The sequence below is a fragment of the Larimichthys crocea genome, chromosome XVIII, assembly GCF_000972845.2.
Source record: "Larimichthys crocea isolate SSNF chromosome XVIII, L_crocea_2.0, whole genome shotgun sequence".
Classification (NCBI taxonomy): Eukaryota; Metazoa; Chordata; class Actinopteri; family Sciaenidae; genus Larimichthys; species Larimichthys crocea.
In genome coordinates this window covers 13,465,777-13,486,957 of record NC_040028.1, presented here as the reverse complement: position 1 = coordinate 13,486,957, position 21,181 = coordinate 13,465,777, and the positions used below count along the sequence as shown (strand labels likewise).

The 21,181-nt window shown below is 41.7% G+C and overlaps 1 protein-coding gene across 5 annotated transcripts in view; it reads right to left on the bottom strand.

Annotated features, from left to right (window-relative positions):
- tanc1b (tetratricopeptide repeat, ankyrin repeat and coiled-coil containing 1b) overlaps positions 1-21,181 on the bottom strand; it is a 95,901-nt gene that overhangs the window by 21,851 nt on the left and 52,869 nt on the right. For all 5 annotated transcript variants that reach the window (XM_027290821.1, XM_027290822.1, XM_027290824.1 and 2 more), the window contains 6 exons: positions 20,664-20,797; positions 18,237-18,426; positions 14,928-15,263; positions 4,886-5,008; positions 2,704-2,985; positions 2,301-2,455 (listed from right to left, as the gene is read on the bottom strand). In XM_027290821.1, the coding sequence (XP_027146622.1) occupies positions 2,301-2,455; positions 2,704-2,985; positions 4,886-5,008; positions 14,928-15,263; positions 18,237-18,426; positions 20,664-20,797 (1,220 nt within the window). The remainder of the gene's footprint in view (positions 1-2,300; positions 2,456-2,703; positions 2,986-4,885; positions 5,009-14,927; positions 15,264-18,236; positions 18,427-20,663; positions 20,798-21,181) is intronic.

Below are 21,181 nucleotides of genomic sequence, written 5' to 3'. Positions count from 1 at the left end.
TCATGGCCGTTTTTTTTATTATTACTAAGACGACATCTATGACATGGCAAGTGTTAAAGCCCTGAAGGGAGACCAGGATATAATCAGTCACATTAAAAATGAGGACAAAGGTTCAATGAGAGAGACGAGTGAAAGAGTGCCATTATAAAAAGCAGCTCCCAATCCACAATCAGACAGGTATTCAAATCAAGTAAATGCCATTGTGAATCAAAAATATTGTCTTGTAAAAGACTCTCAGCAGCCAAAGTTACTAAATCCCCCTGAAAGTTTCAGTCAAGCAAGTCTTTCCAAAATGGGCTGAACGCAAGTATTGCACGGTAAACCAGCCCATCAATGCCGTGCACTCACTCCGGTACTGCCTCATAAACAACACATGAAAATATGTGTAGTCAGTAGCCATTAAGAGTAGACCAGAGGAGAAGTTTCTGCCACTGAAATTATTTCATCATGTTGAACAAAAAAAAAAGTAAGATTAGATGATTAGAAACTGAAGCACACCACTATGACAGCACCGCCAGAATGTGAAGCTGATAATAAAACATAAAAACCACAAAGACAGCTGCAAGCAGCGACTCCACAAACCTTAGCCAAAGTGCACTAAGTGGAGAACATTTCACACAGGTACAGTGCTGACTCGTCTGCCCACTGAACAATTTCGATCCTAATCACAGAAAGCTTTTCAGAAATACGGTCCAACTCTCTGAATCTTTGCTGTCAACTCTGTCACAGACGGGTGATCTACAGTAATGATGACAGTGTTGCTCACTAAAATGCAGGACTGTTGGAACTGTTCACTTGCTACTACAACAAACTAAAAAAGCATTTTGTTTTATATTGAACATTTCCCTCTTCGCTTCATTTTTCCTGTGGGTAGTACTGAAGCTTTATTAGATCACAGCTAAATGAAACTTTCACACAGAGTAGGAAGAAAGGGACTATTAATAATTAGTAGATGTCAATCTGTTGCTTGGTCCCCTATTAATTCTTCACAACTAAATGGTAACAACATTTGTAAATTTAGTCTATGGGTTCTGCAGCAGAACCAGAGAAATCGTCTATTTTGTTCCACACGTTCTTCCTCCTTGTCCAAATCCGGTGCCTACATTACCCACAATGCAACTCAATCGCAGACAGATTCAGGAGATCAAGCCCGTGTTATTCTAGCGGCAGCTCATATAGCCTCGAGCAGAGATGAATTTTTCCGATTTCGCACAGCCACAAAAGGTCTGCGGCTTTCTTTTTTCCACATATACCCTGGTACTACTAAAAACTTTGATGTGTAAAAATCAGTGTAGCATGAAGTGCAACATTGCTTGTTAGTGTCTGGCTGCAGACCTTTGATTTCATCTTCTTTCTTCTTTGATGTCATTACCAATCTCTCTCTCCTCTCACTTCCTGTCATCTCTCTACTGTTGGCTGTCCAATAAAGACTTAAAAGTGCCCCCCTCAAAAATTCAAAAAGTGTTTTTCTGTGCACAGAAAATAAGAAGAAGCTATGGACCTTAGGTGCCATTTTTCATGTCTCTCTAATGTGTTGCAATGTGTGCTGTTTAATAAAGGAGACAGTTAGAGATGAAAGACATGTAACCTCTTAAGGATGTGAAAAGACTAAGAGGAGTCTTTTTTATTTCAGGCAGCAGATCTGAAGTAAATGTCAGACTGCACTGTAAGAAAAAGTGTGCTATTAAGCACCTAAAATGTGTTTATACTGTTGGTGTGCACTGCAGCACAGAGAAAGACCCTGTTTTCACTCTACACAATGCTAATTCCTTCCATCTGTGAGCTAAAAGCTAAAAGATCTGAGCATGCTATCTTCCCAATTCCTCACAGTGCAGTACCGAGAGGCTGTGGACATTAATATCGCCTCTCATGGCCGAGCGTTTAACTAAGCTCAGTGCTTCTCCAATCAAACAAGCCTGCAATCGTAAAGGCCTTCCGAAAGACCAATGGTGGTCTTTCATAATGTCAGCAGATTGCTGGAGACTGTTCATATTTCATAGACTGAATATCAAACAAACAACTATAAATCATACACAAACACATAAACATAAATCAACTGAGCTGAGCCAGTATCATGCTTCTGCAGTGCATCTCATACATACTAAAAACAACTCTGCACACCATGAACATATTTGTAATAAAGGAGAGTATCACTGGCAAGAAGATACAAAGGGAACTGCCCCAAAAAATGTTTTTTTCTAATATAAAACTGACATAATGATGAAGCTTTACAGTATTTTTTTGGATGGATCATCGTCTTTAAGGATAAGTGAGACCATCTGTGAGGAACAGTATTGTACCTTTGCAGCCAGGCGTTTGACAGCCTCCTCCCTACGGCGCTGCATCTCGGGGGTCCCCGGGCAGCTGTTGGTCCTCAGCGTGTTGGTAGCGCTGGAAGGTGGAGTGGGTTGTGGTGGCTGGCTGAGAGGAAGTTCAGAGCTCAATACCACACCGCCTGCAAGACACAGACAGACATATACACATTGTCACATATGTCTGTACACGTTTAACAAAAATATAGAATGGTATAGAATTGGTTTTAAATTGTCAAGGCAGATAAAGTATATTTTGTGAAATAAGCTGTTGAGGAGATATGAGTTCATAGTCAGAATCACATATATCCTCACTTGGAAAATAATATTAAATTCAACATGCAATAACATTGGCTAAAATTTCCCAAAGACAAATACTAAAATTGAATACTTTTAGGGGAGGCACTGGGACTGTTGGAGGCGATCTGACGCATGCGGCCTCCGTGGCAGCTCAGTGCCACTAGCCGTGAGATAATGGCCGTCTTCCCATAACCCACGCTGCCCACGACTACAGCGCCGTGCTTCTCTGTAGACTCGCTGGCCTTCAGGACATCTTCCAGCTGCTGAAAGAGCCAATCTCGGCCCACGAACACAGAGTCTGTGGTGATGCTTGGCACTTCAAACAGCAAGGGCTTGAGCATGATGTCCACGGGTTTGTAGGGAGCGAAACGAGCTGGAAGGGAAAAGGATGAGAAAGAATACATTAGAATTGTAATTGTGCAATTATTTGTCTCGGAAAAATATGCATATCAGAGAAACTGCTTTATTGACAAAGGCATGAAACATGCTTTTTGGAGCTAATCCTACTGTCTGTCAGCAATGTTTTCATATTGAAACATCGGCCTCTGAATGATGATGCCAATAACACAATCATGCACTGACAATATTGGAACCTTCCTCCAGTTTTGAATACCGGCAACTTCAAACCGAAGCTGAGTTCTAGTCCATCCTTCACAGACAAACCTGCGTACACTGACATGTAACTGTATACAAGTTTTTAAGGAATGTTTTAAGATCATCTGATCCTTCCAGAGTGTGTCACATAGACCAAAAGCTTGAACATAGTGATCTTAAAACTTTCTTTTTTCATGTTCTGCTTTAGCTCGAACAAATGCTCATTTAAGTGGAGTGACAATGTAAGTGCACTTGAAAGAGGACTCTCTATCTGTCCCACTTCAGCACTAATTAGATCTCAGAACACTTGTTCACTCAGGAACTCTTTAAAAGCTCAGATCCGCATAGTATCACCGCAACTACCCGTACAGCTGCTATCACTGTGAATACTGCTTTTACAAATATTAGTCCTACATTTTGTCTGAGCATGGCTCACATATTGGTTTTGCAGATTTGAACAAAACCATTTTGTTCTTTCAAAGAAGACTGTTCACCCCCTGTTAATCATTACCAAATGACAATAACTACATCGCCATGATGCGTTACTACATTTTCAACTCTACAAGTGTATTTATTCTAAATAAAATACATAATAATAAATCATAAGTAATGGCCACTTGGAAAGGGTACATTTAATAATTCTACTTATTTATAATAGATTGTTGTTGTTGCTCATCTAAATATAACAGAGACACAGTTAAATATACAGAAATATGTGAGGTTTAATAAAAATTATTCATAGAATATTTTGTTGTTCAACTGCAGGCAGACTTTAGTGTGGCTAAAGTCTTTAGCCAACACAATCCGAACTCTGCTATGGGAAAACTACATTTAACTTCTTCACCCCCTTGTGAAGTGTTTAAGACTGTAACGTTAAATGTCATACATCTGTCTGCAATGGCTACAACAGAAAAATAAATACATCCAAACGTGGACTGTTCTCAGTACGGATGTTTCTTCCACGGGGGATATAAAAATTTGTCCACTGACATGATGCTCCTGTATCAGCTTCATGTTGAAAGAAGTGTGGGAAAAGAAGAGGGCGTTTTCTAAAGAGGGCTAAACAGTTTGAGTATCTAATGATGTCACAATAAATGATTCATGCACTCATCAAATATTCACTCTTTGGGATTTCTATCAGTGAGACTGAGGTTTCAAAACACATAGCAAAGGTTTAAGGCTGGTGAGCCAAGGAAACCTTAGATGAGTTTATCTGTAGAGCTAAAAATAGGTGGAAATGTTTGTGGCTCTGCACTTAAGGACACTGACGACGGGGTTAAAGCGCTGACATTTACACCCACCTCAGATGAACCTTGCATGAACTGCAGTACATTTTACACATACCTCTAAAGAGTAAAAGCTACAATTCCTACACTTTTAACCTAATATGGATGTGACTACACCAAACACCATTAGAGCTGAAACACAGCGCTTTATCCTGATAGCAACTGTCGCTGTTCTTTTTCGAAATCTTTATAGCACTTCATCCTGTGATGTATACTCCAATATCATCATGTACACGTTTTAAGTATTACTTAATTTTAATAAATCCGTTTTGTTTTATCATTTTACAACATGAAGACATAAATTGTCACAAAATGAGTCTTATATCTGGTAAATGTATTAACAGATGTATTTTCCACATATATATCTTCATCAATGACTCATAGCACATTCACCTTTAGAGTCCTGAGGTGGCCTTCCTCCTGTATTATGCCAGGGCAGGCGAATGGACGTCCGCAGGGGGGTGTTGCGCTGTTCATCAAGAAAGCTCAGATCTTCCAGCTTTGTGGAACTGGTTGCTGTAAACGGAGACACGGACAGTAAAAAAAATAAAAATAAATAAAAAGTGAAGAAGAAACTTTGGCATATATACATTGACCGCAAGACAGAAACACACACACAAGCAAATTTTCGTGGCATGTTTGGCATTCCTAAGAGAGAAAGAGTGTGAAAGCCAGTGCCATTTTCAGTTTGCTCGAGGCGGTGTGTGCAGGTGCCAGTATACTGTAGCACAGAGACTAGCAATATCCCGAAGACAGGACGAGACATGTCTTTGATTTGGGGTGACAGTTATACGCGATACAGGAGTGAGAGGTCTGTCCCCACAAACACCCCCACCGGGATGTAGAGAGAGAGGGCAGGTTAACGTTACCTTTCTTACAGAGAGAATAAAACATGGAGAAAGCTATAGACGTGTTTCACTTTACATGTTTACCACTATACCGCTTAGAAAGTACTCATTATTGTCAATCCATCTGTAATTACTGGACATTTTTCTGTGCAGAACAGACCACGCTTTTTGTAAATCAAGGCACGCATCATACGAGAATAGAGATACACAGTGTGAGTCATTAGAGAACAATATCCAACTTACTGTATACTAAATGTTATCCTATCCTATACTACTATCTTAGTCTACTGTAGGTTAATCTATCTGCCTCTTAAAATATAATGTCTCAAAACAGGAGGTTTTCGACCATCAAGTTGATAATGCCTCCTGAAATTAAAAGAAAAACTACTTGATGAGTCGGTGACAACAAAGCAAACTTTCTGCGAACATAATAAAGATGTGCATTCGTTCAACAAGGTCTCTCTTCCCATTTCTGTTCAGCAATTTTATCACCATGGTGATCCATTCTCTCTTGGCCCCGCTGAAGAGCAGAATCAAAGCCTCTGCTTTCTACTTCAGCAGCTTCACATGGTAGAGACTGTCACAAACACTCAGCTCTTCTCTTCGCTCCCTCTATCTCCCCTCACTTGGTCGCTAACTTTCTCTCTGGAATGTCCCACTAATTAAACCCCGTCTGCTGACAAGAGAGTAACTGAGGAAGCTGCCATCAATACAACTTTGACTGGAATTAAAGAAGGCCCTAATGGTTACTTTTACTGCAGTGGACCGTGCTTTCAAAACTAACCGTAATGGACAAAGTCGAACTTAAAACAAACAAAGTAAGGAAGAAGAACATGATCTCAAGTCAGTGAGTGCAGAGCAATACAGCACTAATACTTAAGCGAACTTGCTTCTACAGCTAAACTGAACAGCTACTTACATCCAACAGCAGAGCCAGGATGGACAGTGGGAACTCTCAAAGCCCTCCCCTTGTCCCCAGCGTGGAATATACTTGGGCAGGCATACAGGCAAGTAGGCAGGGTGCGGACCTCAGCTAAATCTCTGGAGAGTGCTCCCAGTGGATGAGCTCACTGAGGGCACAAAAGCGATTCCTCTGCCCCAGTGCTCCCATGCAGACACACTGACAGCATTCAGCTGCTGAGCAGAGGGCATGGCTGCCCTCTCTCAAGCACTCAGCCAGTCACAGCATCCCCAACGTGAGGCACTTGCTAAATGAATGCAGCGCTTTCTAGAGTTAGAGTGTCACCCTCCTTACTCACTTTGCTACACAAATGCATAAACCTCTGTCCGTGCGCTGCATGAATTTGCACACACACGCTCACAAAATTTGGTAAGCAAGCAGCAGAGGGTGAAAAAAGGGGGAGTGTATTAGAGGAAATATAAATGGAAAACCAAGAGATTTAGTCTCCAGTGGCTGATTATAGTTTGTAATGGGCAGCTACCGTAGCATTAATCAATGAGCCTGGCTGGAATGGGGTGAGGGAAAAGAGAGAGGCATGCGGAAAAGAGGTCGAAAAAGTACTAGAGTTATAAATAACTGCATGAAAGAATATGACACGGATAGTGTCAGGGGTGGGAGGTGGGGGCAAGGGAGATAGACAGAATATCAACCCTATGCAGCAAATCGCCTCTAAAGCCCAATGTCGACACATGAAAGAGGTCTTTCTCTTTTTTTTTTACTCCTCCATTTTCTTTAAGATTTCTGAAGCAAAAGCCCCACTGAACCTCATTTTACAAGGAGGCCTATACGTTTTGCTCGTGGGTCCAATAAGCTTGCTTAAGTCAGCCCCCGCAACCCTGTAAACGAGAGGCGGTTATAGAGAAACAGATGGGAAGTAGTTTAAATGTGCCACTTCTTCTTTCCTGTCTGCACCCTGCACAATAACTATTTTTCCTTTTTGTTAAAGCAAGGTTATGTAACTGTTTTTACATAACAGCATCAAAATCGTTCTGATGGTACACTGAATGGCGCCTCTTTCATTCACTCTTGACACCACGGAAATGTGTTCTTTCACTGTGTAACTGTGGTTGAGCGGGTACAAGAACGCTTTACAGCACTACATCACATACCACCACCTATAGGACTTCAGCTAAGAAGAAGCCAGCTTGGTATCCTCACCCTCGGTTTTCCAACCTACTCCGTGCTCACGCTGTTCCCACGCTATGACAGCTACAGTAGCTTGTAAAATAGCAATATGGCAGACTGAATTTGAGGAGTTTACAGTTAATCAGAGTATAGGAAATTGAAACAGAGGTAAGAAAAATGTGTTTCTGGAGGCTGGGCCTCACAACACAACTTTATAACCCGAAAAAAGAGAAAGAAATCAGTGATTTATCAAGTTTCCTGTTCGTCCTGGAAATTAGCAGTTATTCCAGCAACAAGTAATGTTATCTGTCTGTCAGGAAACTCTGTAAAAATCCCTGAGCTGAAGGACATCAGAGGGAAAATCAGGAAATATTTACTCCATAAAATATGATCCAGATCAGAGTCTTGGTTGGCACAACTGTAAACTACCTTGTAGTAGTGTAGAAACTGTAGGGGTGCCAAAGTTGCAAAAAGTACCAATTCTTGCATAATGCTGCTTTAAGTCATCTCTTGTAAATCCAACATTCTTTTAAGGTTATGAATTCCCACAGGACGACTTCATATCCCTCCAACCCCGCCTCTTCCTATTCTTGCACATCTCTATTCATTGATAAAACGCACACATGATACCTTGAAGTCTGCGCTTGCAGCGACTTTGACACATTTGTGAAGCTTCAGAATGTGTTCTGATGAAAATGGGGATCTTTTCCCCTCAGGCAGGTTTGCCCTTTGAAACCTTCACTTCTGCATTACTCATGACAGAACAGACAAGAGGGCTGAGCTCCTATGCTCCAACCACTGCCTCCCTTGGCTCCCTAAGCTGACTCAGTTCTCCTCTGTACCAATGGGTACAATCAGTACTCCCATCAACTTGCCCACTGTCTTGCCTTTTCAAGTCACTGGAGTTCATTGTAACCATTATATGAGTAAGAATAAAGACAGTTTTTTTAGTGTGAGGATGGAAGGTCTGCAAATGCTCTTTATAATCCAAGGCACATAACAGAGTCTGGTAGGAGACTGTGTTATGACTGTGTCTGATTGGAGTCTGATTCCTATTGTAATGAGCATGGAAGTGATAAATAAAATATTATGGGGATAATTATCAGCATAATCTTGATATTAATTAGTTTTTTTTGGTAGTGAATTATTATTGTTGACATGTATAGGAAGGTTTCAATTCGTGCACGTTGTCAGTCCCAGCTTCACCATGTTTTTGTCACAGATCGTTGTCAGGGAATGGTTTAATGTGAGGAATTATAAATTGGAGTGCAAAAGAATTATAATGAATTAAAATCATAATAATGATTCAATTTGGGCTTTGATCATCAAAGAATGTTTTCCATTGCAGCATGTACAGCAGCTGAAACTAGTCCCCAAACCTGAGAGATTGAGCTCAGTGTAAAGAAAACAACAATCAACATTAAGTTATTAAAATTCACATCACATATTATTAATGTCTGCGAAACATCCATCCAATATTTGAGATATTTCAGTCTAGGACTAAAGTGGAGCACCAAAGCAACAGCTCCACTGACTGACCATCACCTTAGAGTCCGGCCACTAGTGTGGCTAAAAATCAGATACTTATATAACTATAATGTTGCATTGTGTTAAAAGCACAATAAGGAGAGAGTAGCTTTAAACAGATTTTTTCTACACAGGAGTAGCATGCACAACTTGAAACAGAAGTCAACCCAGATACCTCACTGCAAAAACTCAAACTGCCACAACCTTGGATTAAGACATGGATGCCGTCATAACAATCATGTAGTTTCTTGATAGCGATTACATAATTTCCATAAGTGGGGTGCTGTCAGTCAAACCTAGCCAGATGGCTCATTGGTGGCAGAGAGTATTCAGCTAACACACTGTCCCTTTAAGACTGGACATTTGGCAAGTTGTGATCTGTCAATGGCATGCCACTGAGCAGAGTTTTATACATTTTTAAATGGCTCTACAAAACCCATGGAGATTGATCTCCGCAACGGTTTTTATTTTGCTCCTGCTGTGGCATTGAGGCTCCGACAATTGAGAATGGACATTTTAAAATGTGACCTTTTCAGAGAGCTGGAGTACATGAACAGACTATCTGTTCTTTTTTTTCTTTTTTTTGCTTTCTTTTCAGTCTGTAAGTAGACAGATCAATGTCTACATAAAGATAATTCCATGTCCACCTGAAGACGTCACAAAGCATTGACACTGTCCAAAAATGACATTAGACAAGACTGTCTCAAAGCCTGGAGAAGACATGCGTTTACAGCATCTGAGATAAAACACTTATATCATGCCTTCCTGTTCCAGTATTACACTTAGACTACAGCATATCGAATTTAAAAAGCCATAACTTGTCTTTGTGCTGCAGTACTGCATCCATTTGAGAGACATGATTTTTTCATTTAAGAAATTTCCTGTCTGGCCTCTGCAAACATCACTGAGTAACATCCTACTCACATGGACCAGGTGGAGATTACTTCAGTCCTGCTAATAAAATACAGCTGCACAAACCTTACCTTGTCACTAATCTCCAAGGTTTGGATAGGGAAACAACATATCCTTGAAGAAGGCCATAGACTTAGGTCAAGGAACAGGCTAACAAAGGATCTTGGACGCATTTTCATTGGTGAGGTTATCACGGGGCATGAGTTTTGCCAGGAAAACAGGCATTTGGAGTAGAAACAAACATAGTGTGTGTACTGTACCTTAACGTGGCTTAGCCCACAAAGCTCTTTTGAATAGCAAAACACCACAAATGCACTGTAGCACCATTCCTGAGCCACAGTGACCCTGACTCAATCTCCCTGGCTGAGGAAACCGACCGCAAGCAGCTCAAGCTAAGATTTGAAAAACATGAAATTCCAGTGGCCAGAACTAATATGGCCCTTTGACTCCGAAAGCCTTTTTTTTTTTTAAAGTTTGATACAAAAATATAATCCTTACTACCTGTGTATAATGAAGAGTTAGGGTGGCAAAAGGTGCGAGATAAATGAAGTGAAATTTCATCAAGCAGTTCCAGAAGCAAACGGCATTTTTTAGATGCATGAACATTCATCTGTGCTGCAAAATGTGACATTTTAAAGTGTTAGTGTGGGCAAAAGGTGAGCGTTGTTAATGTGTTCACTACTTAGCCACCTAATGTTACTGCTCAGACTGGAATATGAGGTCAACACTGCTCACACGAACATCTTTAAACATTTAATTTATTTCCAACACAAGATATGGGAGATATCTTTTGCAAACAAAAATGTAGTCTTTACCTCTGTTTATTCATCGACTGGCAACACTATTTCAGAGAGCCTTCAGGTGTCACTCACATACTGCGATTTAATAAAATATTTAGTGATAAAATCAGTCTTTTCTCTTTTACAGTTATTCTGACGCAAATGCTTTACCTAGTCTGACCTGCATCAGTAGACATTTTGATGACTGATGGTTATACATAAACACAATTTGATCGGGAGTTTGTGATTTATAAAACTGCACCATACTGAAAAGAAAGAAGAATTTGCCTTGAGTCTGATAGTAATGAATCAGAGACCGTGAATCACACTGAGTCATTGTTATCACAACCCTTTTTTATCACTAGCAAAAGATGTTTGTGTGTTGATAGTCGTTTCAGCTGGCTTTTAATACTGGGCTGAAGACAGAGAACAACATCATGGGTGCTGATGTGAGAAAAACATTTTTATTAAACAATTAATTTTGATATTAAATAGATAAATGTCTCCGGTGTCTGTCAGGGTTGCCTACGTGACAACTTTTCAATGATGAATAGAGAACGGAGATGATTCCTTAAAGGCCACCGGCTAATGATGCAATTACAAACTGCTCCTCGAGAGGCATGTGAATTCAGCTCCGTTGGGGGTGACAGGTGGTGCGAGCCAACATTTGTGCAAGTCGCCACACCACATGCAGGCTCCACACAGTGCTGCTTGAGTTCCCGCAGCAGCCCGGGGACAAGCTAGCCACAGCACGAGTGTGTGTGTGTGTGTGTGTGAGTTCACCAAGGCAGTGCAATATGTGGACATCCCTTTTACATGCATAGCTAACATTCTAGAGGCCCAGCTATACGCCAGATGATTGGCATGAGACAGATGGACGAAATCCACTTTGCCTCTAAGAAAATTTGGACTTTGCAATTTTGAGCAATTTTGTGTTTCTCCTCACTGCCTGCCAGCGCTTAGTCAATCCACACAAGAACAGTAGTGTTTCATTTAGATGGGTGAAATAGTACTGCAAGTACATTTTATATTTTGCTTTACACTAGGGCACCTACTTGATGTGGGTTGCCAGATGATCGGATGATGTAACAACAGTAAGGTTTTATTATCGTCTAACTTCAGTGGGAGACAGTTCTCCATCCATCTATCCATCCATTTTCCACCACATATCACAGTCAAGGTGCCAACAAAAAGGTTAAGTAAGTAAGGTTGCTACACTTTCTTCATCACAGCCACACACTCCAGCTCTCCCCAGGGAGCTCCTTTAGGTGTTCTTAGGCCAGGTGGGGCATGTAATCCTCCCCAGCAGGTTCTAAGTCCGTCCCAAGGTCTCCACCTACTTGAAATGCCTTTTGGTTACGAGAGACGCCCGGACAACCTTAACTGGCTCGTTTCAGCATCAAAGAGCAGCTACTCATAGTTTCTGTCAGATGTCTGAGCTTCCCACACTGTGCCTAAGGGTGTGCTCAGACATCCTGTGAAAAAAAACAAACAAAAAAATACTTAATTTTGGTTGTTTTTATTTGCGATCATGTGTTGGTTGGATTGGAGATAAACTGTAAAAGAGAGAGCTTTGCCTTCATAGCCAGCTTGCTCTTCACCACAAGTTCAAGGTCTGCCTCACTGCCCACTCCGAACAAATCCCCCTGCGAAACTCGTCCTCCATCTTACTCTCACCTGTCAACGAGACCCTGAGAGACTCGACCTCATTTGGAGCAGATGTCGCTTGTAGCCGAAAGGGAGCAATCCACTTTATTCAAGCAGAGTGTCATGATCTCCAGCCTGGAGGTCCTGACTCTGATCCCAAGTGTATGGAATAAAAAATAAATAAATTTACCGACACCCAACGATGACAACAAACTCTCTTTATCTTTAGAAATGTCATGTGAGCCTACAGTAGCACATAGATCATTAGTAACTAGGTTGCAGTGTGTCAGAAAAAAGTGAGTGAACAAGAAATGTGGTTTCTTTTAGGGAGTGAGGGGTCGTTTATCTGCTGTTTTTGAAGTTGCATATCAACATTAAAATCCAGACATTATACATCTTTTTTATGTTTGATCTTCAAGTCTTTATATCAATAAAGTAATGGAATATTCACAGCAGACATCTCGTTATTCAAGGTGCTGGCAGAGCCATACAATGGAAATTAGTCACTGAGGTTCTGGCACAAAGAGTGAAACACTTCTGATGAATTCATTTTTGTTTTGTTTTGTACAGGGTGTCTTGTAATTGCTTCTTTTTTTTATTGAATACGTTTTCCTTGAGCATTAACTGAAAAGAGGCAGCGTCCCTGGCACACCCTGACATCAACGCAGATTGGTCTGGGCCATAAATGAACTTGTCTTGCAGTGTCCTTGATACCCTCTCCCAGGGTTTTGCCACAGTATAAAATCTGAGGTGTGAATTCTGCAGGACCCTAGAGGACAACGCTGCATAACTATGACATCAGCCCATAAACTCTTGGAGCACACAGAAAGACGAGCGCACCACAACACGCGAACCAACACACATAAACGTCAAATATTTCCTGGTCTGTTAGCTTTATGAGGCGGTGTGTGTCTGCTCTGGTCAGTTTTATGTCAGCTGCAAAATAATGACGGGACGTAAAAGGGGTTGGAGTCATGGAACAATAGATTGGCCACCGACCGGGCATGTTCCGAACAATGCCACGTACCACTTCATGGTTAAAGTGTTGTGCGAAAAATAGATACATAAGCGATGGTAGGTACACTATATCTGGGAAAAGGCTTTGTACCGACCAATTTTTCCAGCTTCTGTCTCTTAGTTAAAAAGAGGACTGCAAGGACAGAATAAGATTACCTTCGGCAGATAAGTGGGCTACATGTTGGGCTTTGAATAAAAGTCTGAGCAAGATGTCATCACAGAGAGGTAAAAACACCATAATGTGGCAATAGACATAAGTGAATGTGCTTCCTCAAGGTCAAACCCAATGGAGGCCTATTTTGCAGGAGCTGTAAAGTAATTCAACTTGAACACATTGGCAGCTGTGGCATCCAGGTGAAATTGGTTTGAGGTATGCTTTTCACTTCATGTTCTTGGTTTTTATTTGTTGTCTCAGTCTTATAGGTTGTTTTTTATATACACTTTGACTCCACTCAGTCTTGGCCACTGGTCTGACCTGAGTCGGCTTATGTTGTCATGGTTCTTTGCCCAGTTCTGCCCCTGCTTTTTTTTAATTTCCTGTGATTTCGCCTCGTCATTGAAATGGTCTGCTCGCACAATGCAGTGTGTTCATCTGCTCTGCAACCTGTGCTACCCTCACCTCTTAACAGTCTTTTTTCCCCCCACCCGATTTAAGGCACATTACCTTTTAGATACACCTCTCGCTCGAGTCAGCAACTGCTACAACGAGCAAGCACTCAACTCATGTCCTTTATGTTTATACTGCTGCTATTTCTAGTGTCTAGTCAGCCTAAGCATGTGCCCCCTGGGCCTTGAGCAAGTAAATATTTCTCACAGTTCAATTACTCATTCAAATCCAACAACAGTCCTTATTGAATGCTAATAGGTGTAACACAGCTGAAATAAATAGGCATTCAGTGAGAGCTTCATCAACTCAGCTTTGGACTTAAGTTTTACAGGAAGATGTAAAACTTATGGCTCTGTGTGTTACAACAACAGGACAAGGTCAAAAGCAGGAAAACAGAGGAAGGCAGTGTGAGGGAGATCTGGGAATGGGAAAAGAAGGGGGGAAAGAGTGAGGGTAAAAGGGGGTAGCGAGGGATATCAACAACTGTGACAGCTGTGTGGATATGGCGAGCTGAGCCATAACAGCGAGATTCCAGGGCAGGAATGCAGAACAGATCAGTCAGACAGTGGCTTGTGCTTAGGTCCGACATTGCAGGCAGGGCCGAGGCACACCATTTAACAGCTGCCTAATCCCACACTTCTGTCTTGGTACCCCGATCGAGCTGAAAAGCACAACCTGGCTTCCTGAAAACACTAACTTCTTATTGCCTCTACATCTACAAATGCTTTTTCCTGTCGGTGTCTGTCACTTGCTTGAACTAGAACTGACATAACACTTGTCAGCCTCGGGCACAGGTCATATCACAGTGTCGCAGTGAATTGACTGGCGGTGAGACACCCAAGCGCAGAGAAACAATTTTACTGTCATCATAACAAAAGGTTACTAGGCTACAAGCGGTAGAAATGTTTCAAGTAATGCTAAATGAACACACACAGACCCCTTCCCCCTCCTCTGCACAGAAGACATCCAGATGTCAAGAACTCAAAAAAACAAAAAAAACAAGGGCTCTTACCTGCTACAGAGTTCGGCCTTGGCATCATGAGGGAAGAAGATGCTTGTGGTGGGTATGGAATGGGTCCCTCTGGTGCGTGACTTGGAGGCTGTGGTGCCCCTGCCGATGCGCTGGACTGCTGCTGCTGCTGCTGCTGCTGTTGGTCAGTCCTGGATGGGGTGTCGGCTGGCGTTGCTGTGGCACTGTTACAGTCTTCTTCAGCCACAGGGGAGCAGGTGTCCGCCCGTACGCTCTGTGCCAGGCCATGGCGCCCACTGCTCCTCAGGCTGCCATCCTTACTCCACTCCAGGCTGGAGCCACTGCGGTCGTCATTCTCTGAAGAACTAGTGATGGTGGCTGAGGGGAGATGAAAGGGAATTGGAGCAAGTGAGGGAGGTAAGATGGGCCAAAGAACCAAGAAATGTGAGACTAATGTTTTTTGTGCGCTCTGAACATTTATCTGTCTTTATCTCAAGTGAGATACTGAGCCGTAATGGAAGTCTGAATAACTACTTGCTTCTCCTCAGTGCCCTTATCAACACTGTTCACCACCTGCTTTTATATTTACAGAGACAATCTGCTTACACTAATGAATACTGGGAAGATGTGACAGGATGGATTTGTAGATTTCATTTCCTGAGTTGAAAAATCCAATAAAATACAGTGGAAAAGTGACTAGATGCCAAAAATGTTCACACCTAAACACACAGAAAATAAATGTGAGAGTGAAGATCTAGTGCTGGGTCGTGCCTACAGTATTTCTGAGTTCAGACAGGTGTTTTGCAAACATGAGAATAAATCCTTTAATCCTCCCTTAGGCCACCAATCCATTTAATACAACCCAAAAAAGATGAGTGCAGGGCTAAAGCAATGCAATGACAGGCAGCTGGATACAAAGACATCAGTACATCCACAGGACTGGAACTGACTGGCCAGCTGGCTGTGTTTGCCTCACACACTCTTAATCTGGTTTCATAATGCAGCAGCACGTTGCATCATCGTTGACACTAATATAACACCTGGACCTTGTGACTCCTGAGTCAAATATGAAGACATTCATGACACCTGTCACACCCTGCCATGCTGTGAACATGGCCTAAGTAGTCATCATGGCGTAGAAGAGGTTGCACCGATTGTTGCTTAGAGCTGGATGTAGTAACGCTAAAGGACTCACGGTGAAGCTCCCCAGTTCTGCAATGGAGCTTTTTAACTGCCTACAAAGCCAAATTAATGTGCTTTTGAAATCGGTGTGAGAGTCAAAACTTCAAAGAACAGGGAGCATTAATCAAAAGCTGAATCAAAAATAAAATATGACTTGTGGACATAACATAGCTTTGTTCTTTTCTCTTATAAAAAGGTGGGTGCGTGGGATGTTGTAGACCGACGTCATATCATGTCTTTCTCTCACACAATAAATCCTAACTGAACACAAGTGAAGTAGCTTTACAATGAGGTAGACCTTAACACATGCGACGTGACTGCATGTCTCATCCTTGGTAGCAGCATGTTGATGCTCTACGCTGGAAGATACTATATCACAGCTTCCATAAATTATTTAGCAGCTAGCCATGATATCACTCCAGGGGGACAGAATGACTGACTCGTGATAATCAGTTATGTCAACTCTGCAATACTGGGAATCCAAATTGTTGTGTTATATCTGGCTTTGGCACACACGGTTTTCTACTATGGAGTATTAATGTCAACCAGTTATCTAAATATGCATAAAATGTGTGATATCCGAGTTAGTTCATACAAAGATAAGGAAATAGTGGAGCCTTATTCTAAGCAGTTAACTTTCCCCCCCGTGCCTGTGCCTTCAGAAATGATTTAAGTTCAACCGAGGATAACTGCAGGATCATACAGTTGCAATTTGCTATTGGTTTCTCACCACAAATATTCAAACCCAATGTTCAGAATAAATTTCTAACATTTATTTAGCCACTGAAAGCGAGAGGGAGTCAAAACAGCAGACGGATTAATGTATCAATAGACTACGTCATACTCCTGTCAGCTTGTGCAAATCCCCAGATGTCTTACAGGGCTATTACTAGAGATAGAATACAAAATGTCAAAATGTGGCAACTGTCACTTCAATGCTCCCTTATCCCAGAACAGCTCTATGCAATCCCAGTATGTGACACACGGTGGAGGATGAATACATCCTGACACAAATGCTACAAATTCAGTACAACAAAATGATGAATGAGTGACACCAGGCGGGTAAGGCTTCTAAATCTGAGTCTAAATCACAAAGTGCACATGAGGTAACTAATTCTCATCTTGCAAATTAAAAAAACCTGAGCAGTCAGCAGAGCTTTTGTTTTTTTTGTTTCTTACGGATCTGTTTATCAAACCTGGTTAGCATTACTCTAAGGTGGGCTACTAATGCTATTGATTTACTGTGCCTGGTCTTGCGCTGGATCTGCAGCAGACTTGGCTCATCATTGGCATTCCTAGCGTGGTTACTGACCGCTTTGGGAAATGCTCCACAGGTGGTTTTAAACTGTAGTGAAGTGTGTCTGCCTCAAATACAAATTCAGTAGCACAGTCTTATAATGGACTGTATGATTGCTACACATTTTAGGACCCTCACTTAGAACATGTTGGCTCTTTCTTATTATAAAGATTTCCTGAACTGGCCTAGCCTCTACTTGTACCTGTTCTGCAAAACAAGTTTTCCTGTAAACTTGTTGTTTGTTTACATATTAAATTATTTATGTTACCTTTCTCTGTGGTAGGGCGAGACGAAGGTTAAGGACGGATATTATACATTTTACTTCTTTTTCAGACCTGTCAGGTCTTGTTCTGTGTTGTATATAAAAATATAATAATAACATATGGTCTAAAAACAAAACAAATGTAGTACAACAGTCAACATTTCCACCTCTGGCTTACACGTGCCTAGCTTTAAGCTGCCCTGTGGAGTTTTCTTGCGAACAAACAAAAGTTATGTTGACATATAGTCTTATTCAGAAAAACACGTGTATCCTTGAGACCTGACAAAGGAGTTGAATGCATTTGCTTCCCTGTGAGAGATTCGCATAGCTAATTTGTTTAAATCCAGGGTTGTTTACATCCATGTTTGCAGGCTAACAGTCTGTTTCACTGCCCTTTTGAACCCACTGTTACATTAATATGCAAGCTGATAGCAAAAACCCATGCTGCCACTTCACACACATGCACAAACAAACAAAACAGGCACATGATTGTAAAAACATTAATTCAATAGCGATCCAAAGGGTACCTTTAAGTGAGGACATTGATGCTTGTAATCTTTTTCCTGCACAATAGAATTTGCTATTTGTATAGCATGAAGTTATTTCTTACCTATGATGCCACTGTCCTTGCTCTCAAGTGTGGAGCTGGGGCTTGTGATGGTCCCACAAGGGCTTGAGCGGCTGAGAGGGGGGCGACTGGTTGTGCTGTTGAGCGTGGAACATGGGCTGTCAGTGCTGGGAGACGCCGTGCTGCTGGTCAGTGTAGAGCAGGGACTGATACCCTGGCTAGTCACAGAGCACTGGGGAGATGGGAAAAAAAAGGGTTAAGGTAACACCAAGAACGTGCTCTACTAATCAAACATGTCAATGAAGTATGAAGTCACCTCAGTATAAACTGTCCGCTGGAACGTATTCACATTTTTTCAGCATGAGTACCGATAAATACAACAAAAAAATTTGTTTTCCAACCTTATTTGGAAGGAGAATTGAGAAAACGGTACATTCATTGCCTCTCTGACCTGGATCATGTGAAAGCAATGGAAAAAAAATCCACCTCCCAAATAAACAAGCCTCTCACACGTGAGCATGACATGAAAGCTGAAAGGACGTAAACGCTTTAAATAGAGAAAGACTTGAAAATTACACACTCATATGTCTAGAGGAACTAAAATAAGCCTGGACAGATTTTCACAGGGGAAGAAGTATCTACTTTGCTGTTACACAATAGATACCTTTTGCATGCCATCAAGCCTGTCTGACAACCATACAGCAACTGAATCTTTGTCTGAGCTAACTGACAACCGTTGTAATCCAAATTAAACCTGGTTTGTCCAGTTTGCCCGTCTTCCTTCCACTGTACTCTGATTGCACACAATATACTGTAGAACAACAAGATTATCCTTGTCTCACTGTAAGTTGCAGCACAGAGAGTGAGCCTGATTATCGCTAAGTAAGTTCTGAACCGACTCCTCTCTGGTTCACATTAAGACCAATTAATTCAAGACGCTTTATTGTTCACTGAAGGGCGGTTTCTTTAGCAAGCACAGCGCTATCTCTACAGAGAAAAAAGGCACTAAATAAAATGTTACAAGGCCAGGTCAAGTTAAATCAGCTCTCATCTTCAATACTCTGTTTCATGAGGGACATCCATTCATAGCTGGCTTCTCAAAGAGCACTTACAACAAGACTCTCAAAAGAAAGTGCTGTAAATAAAATCTCAGCAAATCGTTATATCTTAACTCAAACATCCCTAACCTCTTTCTAAGCCTCTTTCACATATTGTTATTTGTTATTGCTAAAATCATTTAAGATAATCCCTCACTCCTATCGGAGCATCTGCAATTTCTGCTTTTTCAACCTGTCTGAACTCACAAAATAGAACGACTCACCAAGGCTTAGACAATTTGGAGACTAACCACCTCTCATTTGAGATGCAGTGAGTCTACATGTTTGCACAGTGGAATGCTGAAAGAATACAAACGGAGGGGGGAAAGGAGGGATGCTGCATGGCTTAGGGCACCATTCACAACTTGTGGAATATATTAACTACATCATAACATTTCCTATTTCTCACACAAGTCCCACCTTTTTTTTTTTTTTTTTTTTTTTTTTTAAGACAGCATGCCAGCGGGTTGCGCCCAGTAATGCAGCCCAGAGCTTATGCCACCTAACTAATCACAGTGAGAGCCAAACAGCTTACTGACATTTAATAATTTACTCTAAAGGCAGAACTAAAAACAGCATGCTGACTTTAAGACATGTTGTAAAACAGCAGTACGGAGGAAAAGAGAGAATTGCTGGCAGATGCTCCTCCCTAGATGAGCTTCGGAAAACACACACCTACATGCACACAAACGCTGAGTAAAGAAATATTACACTCCCATACTGCGTGTCTCCCTTTTTGGCATCTCAACTAATGAGATGTCTCATAAAATAATTTGCAAGTCTCTTTTACTTTCCTGCTGGTTCCGTGTCAAAACGTGTCCAAGACATGAGATGAATGAGGGAAGAGTCGCATGCTGGGCTTTGCTCGACTCTTCACACAGCCCGAGCTTAATTAGTAGAGCCAAACAAAGTGAGGCTCAGACCTAACATAACTCTATTTCTGGACCCGGTCTCAGACACTCTTGTTACATACTCAAGAGCCCCTGGAATAGCACTCAAGTTACTGGAAGACTCACACACTACACTGGAGAGCTTGCACAGAAATAAAACTACCAGATTTAAAATGTGCAGTTTCTTTCTTTACATCTTAACATCTTTAACATCTCGAAACAGACAGTTACCGTTGTTTGTTGTGCCAAAAAAAATATTTCCTAGAGGTGCCTCCTAAAAAAGATAATGCACTGGGGCAAAAAAATGAATCAAGCTGCAACAAAAAAAAGATCCATTCTTCTGTTATACTGTCACAACTTCCCCTCTTCTTCTCATCCTTTCCCCCCCTCTCCTCTATCTCTCTATCTGTGTGCTGCAGCAGTGGCAGCAGCTGCTGCTGGAAGAGGGAGGGAGTTGGAGGGGAGGGAGAAAATTAAAATACCTTCTTTTCATTTTTGTCGTCCATAGGTATGCGTGCCGTACCCGGGATCCCTTCTCCTAGTAGAAAGCCCAGCCTTGTCATCAGTTCCTGAGTGGCAGGGGAGGAGGAGCTTTGCTGTTTCTCTGCTTGCAGCTCTAGAGGAGAGAGAGAGGGGGGTAAAGAGAGAGAGAAAAAGAGAGAGAGAGGGAGAGAAACGCTCAACGTTAGCGGGCAGATTCCCTCTCTACACAAGTTACTGGGAGACTCACACACTAAACTGGAGAGCTTGCACTTAAATAAAAACTACGAGATTTTAAATATGCAGTTTCTTTCTTTACATCTTAACACCTTTAACATCGCAACACAGTTACCGTTGTTTGTTGTGCCAAAAAAAATATTTCCCAGAGGTGCCTCCTAAAATCTCCATCACACAGGGCCACTCTGCCTGCACTGCCCTCCTCAGCTCTGCTCTGAAATGCTATGCTGCACTCTCCAGCTGCTGCTGATGTGGTGCAGACCCAGAGAGGGGGGAGGAAAGA